The sequence below is a fragment of the Crassostrea angulata genome, chromosome 5 (genome assembly GCF_025612915.1).
Source record: "Crassostrea angulata isolate pt1a10 chromosome 5, ASM2561291v2, whole genome shotgun sequence".
NCBI classification, from domain to species: domain Eukaryota; kingdom Metazoa; phylum Mollusca; class Bivalvia; order Ostreida; family Ostreidae; genus Magallana; species Magallana angulata.
The window spans coordinates 19,586,516-19,597,956 of record NC_069115.1 but is presented as its reverse complement, the minus strand read 5'-3'; the positions used below and the strand labels follow the sequence as shown (position 1 = coordinate 19,597,956).

The window sequence follows — 11,441 nt, the reverse complement described above, 5'->3', positions numbered from 1 at the left end:
ATTCACGTTATTCCTATGTAAAAGCAGTTAAGTTTTCTTTAAAATTAAAACATTCAGTATAACAAAATAAATAGTGCCTGTTTGGGAGGGTAACAGTTGAAATTGACACCCCGAGAAAACCATTGTCAACCGACGCGAAAACCATTGTCAACCGACGCGAAGCGTCGGTTGACAATGGTTTTCTCGGGGTGTCAATTTCAACTGTTACCCTCCCAAACAGGCACTATTTATATACTGGTATATAGACATCAAATTCACGAAAAGAAAAAAACCGTATAAAAGATCAACTCTGACTCGTTTAATACAAATGTGAAGTATGGGGGTTCTATACTACGGAAGCCCGTTGGTGCCATGTAGGAAAATTATTTTATCTGGCGGCCGCCATATAATTTTCAGGCGGCCGCCACATAATTATCTGGCGGCCGCGACTTATTATCTGGCGGCCGCCACATAATTTTCTTGCGGCCGCCATATAATTTTCTGGCGGCCGCCAGATAATTATTTGGCGGCCGCCACTTATTATCTGGCGGCCGCCACATAATTTTCTGGCGGCCGCCAGATAATTATTTGGCGGCCGCCAGATAAAACCTGGCTTCCTGATGCGCGCGCATTTTTTAATGGGAGCTTTTTAGGGAGTTGTGGATACACTCTAATTTATTAGTTTTATTAATTATTTCTGAAACTTGACATTAAATATCAATTGCAGAGCTTGGGATTTTGAAAAACTGGTTGAGTTGAATGTATAGAAGACTTTGTTGATAGAATCTAGAATGAATTTTATATTACTTTGTGCCTTGTATTATACATGTATGTTGTAAAACATGGTATTTTAGAGTTGATTCTGAACTTTTAAAACTGAACTTAACACCTGTTCAGGAAATCTTAACATTAAAAAACCTTAACTTGAGAGGAATTTTATGTAAACATGTATAAGTAAAGGAACGTACTGCCTTCTATATGTTTTAATTTTGGTATAAGAATTTACCAACGCAGATTAAAGTTAGCTTTATTGACCACGACAGCTAGTACAGGCAATATTATCACGAGAGCAGATCCATCTATGACTTTATAAGGATAAACTAGGATAATTGTGTACTAGCATCCGTGGCCATAAAAATGAAACTATTTAATTGACTGTGGTGTTAAACTCTTATTCCAAATCACATGAAAGGCAGTACAATAAAAAGACCGTGATCGGCCACAGTCTCTCTGGGTAAATCAAAGTACTGAGAGTACTGAAAGGCGGGGTCTTGAAAGTTTGAATTTGTTATTGTTCACGTTTTCCTCCATTATGTTCCAAAAATTATGAGTTTGAATTAGTTGTTTCAATCTACATGTAGTATGCTAAAGTTCGGCTTTTTGCAATTGCCTGATACTTTGTAATAATTTTGCTAAATCCCGACCGGGACTGTTCTTCATAATTGTAGAAAATTGACACAACGGTATAGTATTATGTAAAATAAGACCCCAAGAAAAATTTTAAAAAAAACTACAAATAACCGGGAAAATCAAAACAACTACATTTAGGTATATAATTTAAATCGTTATATTTAATTATTTTGTGATCAAAGGAAAAATCTATAAGTCGGACGGTATCTGTTACACAAGGTTTATGGAAACTCCGAAAACTCTCAAACTGTTGAATTACCGAACAAAGTTAACATTTGTATACTGATAACAAACACAGGCATCTAACGTTAGAAATATTTCTTTTTTACAATAAATTTATTCCAAGTACTGTAACAATAAAATAATTTATCGCAGTAGCCATTTTGATTTTTTAGACCTTCTTACCTGTCATGATTTTTTTTTTGCAGCGATTCATATAAAATTAATAGGTAAAAAATAAATTCGTTCGCCACTTACTACTTTTTGTGTAAACTCGTGCATCATTTACACGAATCACGATACAGCCGATTCTGAAATTTCATTAAAAATCATACTCCAAATTCAGTCATCTGCTTTTCAAATCGATAAAACAAGAAAATGGAGACCAAAAGTGAATGAATCACGTCATATTTTGAGGTAGACCTTTCCTGATTGGCTGTTATATATGATAACTGTAGATTGTTAATTTTAGCTATTAATTCAGATTTATTTAATTTTAAAATTTTTAAAATATGCAAAGTTAACGCTTTTAACAGTAAAATTAACAGATGTTGTAGGACATTGTCATTTCAGGGATCTTTGTCCTTTAAATACACCCTCGTTTATTAAACGCACAATTTAATGCGTGTCTTGGAAAAAATGAACTTAATTTCGAAAGCGATTTAATTTCAAATTTTTGAGGAGCTACAATAAAGGATTTGTAAATCAGATTTTAAAACTATGATAAAAACTTACTTTTTATCTTTTTAAAATTGAAATAAATCCTGTTCATTTACATGTACTACCACACAATAAATTAAAAATTTAAAACATAACAACCATTATAACAACCAACTAATATTGGTGCGAGATATTTATCAATGGGAGAAAGATCAGCTGAGTTTCTGATGAGAGGCATTAAGATATTGATGAAGAATTCTTTTAAATCATGAATATGACTGGTTTTTTCCGTTATAAAGTATAGAAAATGTCTCATAACATTAAAACAAATTACATGATTGTATATTCCAACTAAGCCGGACAACATGAAGATTAACAGTTAACTTGGTTCTTCAATCGATAAGATTGTAGATATCAATTAATCTATTGGTCACCCAAAATGTATAATCTATATAGATTTTGCTTACAATGTATTGTTCAAAATCTAAATTCAGTTTAATTAACTAAAGAGTCAATGAACGAAAAGGCAAATTCAGACTTGTTTTTATTTTCTATGTACAAATTGTTTTTTAGAGATGAACAACAGTCATAACGCGTGTTAACTGGATACCAATGAAACATCTATTTAATATGTAGGACATCTGTGTATTTTAACCTCGGCTCGCGCATGAAGTTCGGTTATGGTGGCATATTTCTGCCCCTTGTGTGCAAGTTATTTTTCTATCAAATATGTCGACATGCAAGATAAATATGTTGACATGCAAGATAGTTATGTCAACAGGCAACATAACTATGTTGACATGCAAGAAATTGCAATCTTCTGATATGAATTATACAAAATCTCAAAAAATCGCCCACCTGTGACATCCAAGATACTAGATGCTATCTTTCTATGTCGACATGCAACTTATTTATATTAACATGCAAGATAAATATGCTGAAATGCAACTTATTTATGTCAACATGCAACTTATTTATGTCGATATGCAAGTTATTTATGTCGACATGCGAGATGAATATGTCAACATGCAACTTAGTTATGTTTACATGCGAGATAAAAATGTTGACATGCAACTTATAAGTTGCATGTCAACATAATCAAGTTGCATGTTGACATAAATATGTTGCATGTCAACATATTTATCTTGCATGTTAACATAACTAAATTGCATGTTGACATAATTAAGTCGCATGTCGACATAAAGAAGTTTCATATTAACATAAATAAGCTGCATGTTGACATCAATAGGTAGCGTATCTAGCATCTTGGACGTCACATGTTGGCGATATTTGAGATTTTTATAACTCTTATTTGATTGCAGTTTTCTTGCATGTCAACATAGTTATGTTGCATGTTGACATAACTATCTTGCATGTCAACATATTTATCTTGCATGTCAACATAATTAAGAGAAAAATAACTTGCACACAGGGGGCAGAGATATGCCACCATATACTTGGAATAATCTTATTGTAAAAAAGAAATATTTCTAACGTTACATGCCTGTGTTTGTTATCGGTATACAAATGTTAACTTTGTTCGGTAATTCAACAGTTTGAGAGTTTTACAAAGTATCAGGCAATTGCAAAAAGCCGAACTTTAGCATGCTACATGTAGATTGAAACAACTAATTCAAACTCATAGTTTTTGGAACATAATGGAGGAAAAACGTGAACAATTACAAACTTAAACTTTCAAGACCCCGCCTTTCAGTACTCTCAGTACTTTGATTTACCCAGAGAGATTGTGGCCGATCACGGTCTTTTTATTGCACTGATTTTCATGTGATTTAGAATAAGAGTTACAACACAGTCTGTTAAATAGTTTCATTTTTATGGCCACGAATGCTAGTACACAATTATCCTAGTTTATCCTTATAAAGGCATAGATGGATCTGCTCTCGTGTTAATATTGCCGGTACTAGCTGTCGTGGTCAATAAAGCTGACTTTAATCTGCGTTGGTAAATTCTTATACCAAAATTAAAACATATAGAAGGCAGTGCGTTCCTTTACTTATACATGTTTACATAAAATTCCTCTCAAGTTAATGTTTTTAATGTTAAGATTTCCTGAACGGGTGTCTAGTTCAGTTTTAAAAGTTCAGAATCAACTCTAAAATACCATGTTTTACAACATACGTGTATAAAAAAGGCACAAAGTAATATAAAATTCATTCTAGATTGTAACAACAAAGTCTTCTATACATTCAACTCAACCAGTCTTTCAAAATCCCAAGCTCTGCAATTGATATTTAATGTCAAGTTTCAGAAATAATTAATAAAACTAATAAATTAGAGTGTATCCACAACTCCCTAAAAAGCTCCCATTAAAACATGCGCGCGCATCAGGAAGCCAGGTTTTATCTGGCGGCCGCAAAATGATTATGTGGTGGCCGCCAGAAAATTATGTGGCGGCCGCCAGATAATAAGTGGCGGCCGCCAAATAATTATCTGGCGGCCGCCAGAAAATTATATGGCGGCCGCCAGATAATAAGTGGCGGCCGCCAAATAATTATCTGGCGGCCGCCAGATAAAATATTTTTCCTACGTGGCACCAACGGGCTTCCGTACTATACCGAGGGACATCTCTGATAATAAATATCGAATGCTTTTTTGTTGCAATGAAATGTAGCTAAGAGTGTAATGAAACCAATTTTTCTATTTCGTGTCTATTGCAAATAACCACAAATAAATCTTTCATATCTTGAATACTTGCCCAACGTCCACGTTCTGTTTATATACGGAAAACGATTGTGAAAAGAAAATGAAATCCAGTCGTGACATTTCAGTTATTTTCGACTTGAGACGAAAAACTATTGAAGAGGTTGTTAGAGATAAAAAATGAAAGAAATAAATTAAGATTAAATTTAAAAAAAATATTCATTAAACGAGGGAGAGAGTACACGGTCCTGTCCACAAGCATCCACGGAAATCTACACGATCCAGTTTTAACCAGTTTATAGATCGGTCGCCACTTTCAGCAACCTATGAAAAATCACGGACTGCACGAGATAACTTTGATGATGACAGACTCCAATTTATATTCCTTTTATCTTAACGTACATGTACACGTACTGATGTGCATTAATAATAATTTAGTTAAATTCTAAATTTACTTACTATCATTTCAATGATTTGTAAAAAGAAAGATAGAAATAAAAACAATCTAATATTTATCAGGGATGTATATCCTTAGCATATACGTGTCCCGATTTTTATACATCAATTTTAAGAACGTTTCAAACGGTAATTTCTCTGGGGAAAAATGTGACAGGTGAAATGACAACAATAAAAATTTTTAAAATCATTAAGGATATGTAAATAAAAGATTATAATACCATTATGTACATCCGGAACAAATTAATTCCCGCTCTATTTTTATTCATGACAAGAGATGAATGAGAGACGGGTGTACACGTACGTCGGGACATTTCTCTTGAATTAACCGTCGAAGTAAATATAAGTCCTGTCTAATGACAACGCACAAAAATGAATAAAGTGCGGTCAATTAATTTGGTAATCCGTAACCTTGACTTTAAAATGCGGTTTAGTAGCCCCCCCCCCCCCCCCCCGACAAAGCAAATTGGCATAGCTTTGCAATTTTCAAAGCATACCATATAATTTCTGAAAAAAATTGTTTATTACCACAGCAGTTTAAGCAGGCCTACCAATTTCGATCGACATTAAATTTCAGATGAGATGAGAATTTGATCAAAGGGAGAAAACTCATTAATATGAAATAAAGTGATTGACAGTTAATTGTCCTATAAACACAAGCGTCGGAACCGAGAAGGGGGGGGGGGCTTTTTTGCAAAGTTAGATATAACCATAGCCCCTTTTTTATACTTTTTATTTAGCTTGTCAAGATTTCTGATAAGTCCATCCCCCCCCCCCTCCAACTTAAACTTTGCTTCCGTCGCCATGTACTGATATATAAAGAACTATTTCCTGGACAGACATCAAACTAGTACATTGGTACCCATAGGAAGTAAATAACACTACTGATTGAGTCAAGAGTCAAATTACAAATGAATGTACTCTGGACATGGTCCACATGACCTGGAAGATTTCCGTGTTCATTTAATATCTTTAGAATCTATTTTATCTTGCAACACATCAAACTTAAATCACTGGTAATTTAACCATTCTTGACATCGACTTGAATACTATTATAAAATTTATATGTATTGGAGATCAAATGAAATGCAATGTTGTATTTTTTTCTTTAGTAAATATTACATTTTTCTGATCCTTCAAAAATTAACAAGCATAAAGGACCCAAGATCTTTTAAAGGGTAGTTTGTGCATGTCTAACCAATTTATATTATGTTGATTCTTATTCCAGTGACAATATTCTTGAATAAATATAAGAAAAATGCATCTAATATGATTTTAATATTTATAAATTTTGATATATACATGTAGATCCTTAGGCATTCAAAAATGTAAAAAAAAAAAAATATATCAAGAGATAAGAAATTGTCTTATAATTACCTCTTGAACACATGTTGAATAATTACTTTTTTTAAAATTTCATTTCATAATATAAATAGATTTTCCTACCAAGAATGAAAAATGTTTCATAACAATTCTATCTATTACATGTTATGTATGTAAAATATAGGGGCATACAGTAATTGTATGCATACATGTGTATACATAACTAATACAGAGTCTCTCAGTGTTTACATTCTTCATTGTTTGATGAAACATAAAACAAACACACTTGTGTTACTTTTGATATATATAAACAGTTTATTGATATAAAACATTTCACAAATCTAATCAGTTAAAAATTATCTACATTGTTATTTGATGTTCACTTTGTTGACACGTAACACTATGATCACAGTTTGTTTACATGTAATATTGGATTTTCTTCACTTTACCAGTTTTCAATTCAGCCACAAAGAGGTTGTCTCTGGTGTCCACACATAAACCACTGGGACTCTGTACATGACAGTTGTCAATGTAGCGGAGGAACTGTCCGTCCTGATCCAGGATGTGAATACGGCGCTTGGCGCAGTCTACTGTCAGGATCTGACCCTGGCTGTCTGTAGTGATGCCTTCTGGTTCAAATGGTTCCTTGGTAGTAGAAGGAGGACCGGTGTATGTAAACCGGAGTTTCCCGGCCTGATTGACCACCACTACTGCATCGGCTTTACAGTCAGCTACACAGATATCTAGGTTCTTGTTTTCACTGATGTATTTAGGGTACGTATTAGATGAATAGAGAGGTTGACCAATATCATCGTATTGAATCGTTTGTTTCTCTGTGGAGCCAGAGTAACACACAACTTTTACTTGTTTCTTATCATCAGTGATCATGCCAACCAGGAGGTCACCAGAGGAGGTACTACAGACATTGAGAGGATACCACCCCTGTAGTTTGATCACTGTCTGTATCTGTGTATTCTTCACTATGTTCACAGTTCTATCACTGGGATCAGTATAAACTAGTTCACCACTCTGTGTCACTGATATGTCATCTGGCGTGTCCCCTGACTTGGTTTGGATTGACTTCACTAGTTTACTGTGGAGGTTGTAGAGTCTCATCATGTTGTCCCGACCACTCGTCCACAGTTCATCATCACTCAGACAGGACACACGGAATAATTCATTAGATCCTCCATACTCTGTGTTTATATCTGTGATGATCCGTGGTACATCAATGAGTGGTCTGTCCGGGGGAGAGGACTCAGCACCAGGAGAATCCATTGTGTAGCCATGTTCTTCTGTTTTAATAGATAATGCTGACAGAGAACCAATCTGCTGATAAATCTGTTCTTTGTTAATCTTCTGAGGGGTGAATTTTGGTAAGGAAACTGTGAGTTTAGGAGGCAATCTTCTGAATTCAGCATTCCTGGAGTTGTAGGCAGAGACAAGGCTGACATCATTGGAGGTCAGTAATTTCTTCAGATCAGCAATGCACTTTGTAATTTCAGAAATACTGTGTTTGATTTCATTTTCCTGCTTATCAAGGACAACCAGGTGTTTGGATTCCATTTCATCCACGTCAGATTTCAGTTTCTTGATGGCAATGTCTATTTCTTTGTGCAAGTCTTCTCCATGTTTGTGTAAAGCTGTTGTTAATTTCTTGGAGTTTTGATGCAGATCAGCTTTTTGAACTGGGATATTAGATACAATTTCTTGGTATTTGGGATAAATCAATTTCTCTAATTCTTGTAAATCTCTCTGTAATACTTCTTTCTTGGTTTCAAGACTTTTTAAAATTTCAACTGCTTTGTGTCCTTGATGTTCAGAGGAGATACACTGCAAACAAATAGGAATGTCACACTGTTCGCAATAAAGTTCACACAATTTTTTTGAATGTTTTGCACATTCAGGTGCAAATCCCCGCTTTTTGAATGTTACCACTTTGTGTTCTTTAGATTCATCAGAGAGATGTTCCCCCACACAGGCTTTACACAGATGTACGTGACAAATGTCACAGTACATAGGGGGGCCCGGGGTCTCACAGAGTTGACAGCGTAACACATCCTGGGCCCAAGTACGGGGGTACATGGTCAGACACCTGGATAGATTGGTTTAGAAAATGCTGAAAATAAATAATAATCATAAATAAACTAAATTAAGTTTTCAATATATACACAAACTTAACCTAATTATTGTTAAGCGCTCAGAAAAATATAAACCCTGGTGAGCTTTTGCAAGTGCAAGTAAACTTTACGCTCTGTATTATGACCTTTAAATAATTTATAAATACCTCGCTCATTTTGACTTAATTTAGCGATTACAAATAAGTCATTAAACACTGGTTATTTGTTTATAAACAAACCACAAACCTTCTCTCTCCAACATGGCGAGTCAGGTATTTTACTTCCTAGTCTGGCCGCTATGGCGTTGGTATGCGCTCCGTCCAGACACGTGATAAAATGCAGTGGTGGATATGAAGGAGCGTCCATATACCATCTCAATGAAAGTTTCCGTGCATTTCTTACAGGCACGTAGCATCGGGGGGGGGGGGGGGATAATTTTTTTTTTCTCGCAGCAACAAATTGTTTTAAATTTACAATAAAAAACTGAATTATCATGGAGTTGCCCCCCCCCCCACTTTTTTGGAAGTATGCACAAAAAATCGCATGAAAATAAGGAAATTTGGAGTGAAATTGAAGTTTTGGTTATGGTAAAGCCACCGCCCCCCCCCCCCCCCCCCCCCCGCGGGGGGGTTGGTCCCAAGTTTGTTGAATTTGACCGGGGGGAGGGGGATTTGAGGCATATTTTTGATAATTTTACAATGAAAATTTGAAGAAATATGAATTATTGCTTGTTCTTCAAGTGGAATAGTGAGAGAATTAAATGAAAGAGATGGGCGAAATTAAAAATGAAGAAAAAAAACCTGTGTTTGGATAGAAAAACAATAAATTTGAAACAAGAATCATTGAATTTAACCTAACAACCACGTATCGATTTTGAAAGAGAACCTAAATTAAACATGTATATAAATATGCTCCGAAAAAGGTTTTTTTTTTGGGGGGGGGGATACATTATATTTCAATAAAATCTCTTCGTGACTCTCCCCCCTTTCCCCCTTTCAAATCGCTGCGGGCTTGTAATAAAATCCTACGTCGGTGTAATCATTTATCGAAGAGATATTTTTAAATTATGAATTATCTTTCTTGTTTAATTCGCAGTAAATTCAATGTGTCAACAGCGTTTGATGATTTCAACAAAGCCTGACACACGTTTCCTCAAGTAAAATGTTTTTAAGTTTTTGTAATTGTAAATGAACACCATATACCTTCTTTAATTAAATTTAAAAAGATATCACTTGGTAGGTAATAGGAATAGGTGATTTTTTTTTCAAATGGTCCTTTTCAAAACCATTTTGCCAGCATCAACCTTATTCGTTGAACTGGATTCTGATTATATCGTGTGTAACTATACATCGTAGCTTGAAACATGGGCGCGGATTTAAAGGATGAAAGTTCGGGGTGGGTGGGGGAGGGTAAACCTTCTGCCTACTACCGGGAATTTCAAATTTGTTCAAAATTTATCTGTGAAAAATACATATTATCAGTATTGACCCAGCACACCCTTCTCAAGGAAACAAGGATACTCTTATAAGTAGTTTTAATTTTTTGATCAGGATAAAACTACACATTGTAGTATATACAGGTATATGTGTACTTGGAGTACATTATGTATTGTGTATATCAACATTATATCAGAGACGATTTATTAATGAAATCACACACGGTATTCTGCTGGATTAAGCCTAAACATGTACTTGTAATTACTAACTTCCACTTTACTTTCCCATATTTTAGATACATGAATGAAATCCCGAAGGAAGGTCTTTAAAAACCCCAGACCAACTGTGAACGGAATACCACATAATTTATTACTGCTAGAGTAAACATTTCTTATACCTAATTTTGTACATTTTTGCACATAAACCTTTTACATGACTGTATGTAAGTTTATATAGAATACAAACCTACATTACAAACTCAGCTTTATTTTAAGAGATTTTTTTTATTTGCGAAAAAAGTAAAAATCTCATGTACACTAAATTAAAGGAGCGGCACACACCTACCCCCCCCCCCCCCACTAATCCCCCCCCCCAAAAAAGTAATAATCAATTTTATTAAATTCATGTAGTAAACTTAAGATAGGCCTCGGACCTCATTCCCCGTGCAATCACACATATCCATTGGGCCCCCCTCCCCCCAGTGAAAAAAAATTCTGGATCTGGTTCCGTGCATGCATCCTATTGTTAAATACACATGTAATATATAGCTACATGTATTTTTGTTTACTGTAACAATACGGGATGATTGAAATTCAACGTCAATATATTAGCGCATTAGTGCCCGTGATTCTAATGTTGTGCATGGCCGCGACTCGACCCCTTAACCACATTCATAAACAAAAGAATGCTATTCCGTCCTCCTAATGCATGTGCTGCGCCTAATTCAGTCGTACAAGAGAGTTATAGATTTTTACATCATACTGTGCGATGTTTCTAACATCATGTTAATTACATAAATATCTATTATTAATCTAATAACTTATATAAATTGACAGAAAGATTTATATTGTCTTCGATCAGTTGCTGTCAATATCGTCATAATTTTTTTTAAATATATATATATATATATAATAAATTTACAACTGATTTAAATTTCGCATATATATATATATCTTTC

General features: G+C 34.6%; 1 protein-coding gene across 1 annotated transcript; it reads right to left on the bottom strand.

Annotated features, from left to right (window-relative positions):
- Nucleotides 1-6,777: 6,777 nt before the first annotated feature.
- On the bottom strand, nt 6,778-9,146 carry LOC128183258 (uncharacterized). The gene is made up of 2 exons (XM_052852205.1): nt 9,075-9,146; nt 6,778-8,827 (listed from the first exon to the last, which is right to left on the bottom strand). The coding sequence occupies exon 2, from the start codon at nt 8,791-8,793 to the stop codon at nt 7,126-7,128; it is 1,668 nt and encodes a 555-aa protein (XP_052708165.1). The 5' UTR covers nt 8,794-8,827; nt 9,075-9,146; the 3' UTR covers nt 6,778-7,125.
- Nucleotides 9,147-11,441: the final 2,295 nt, after the last annotated feature.

Bases quoted from the DNA above. Each gene is read 5' to 3' on its own strand.
- LOC128183258 (XM_052852205.1), bottom strand. From the start codon at position 8,793: ATGTACCCCCGTACTTGGGCCCAGGATGTGTTACGCTGTCAACTCTGT.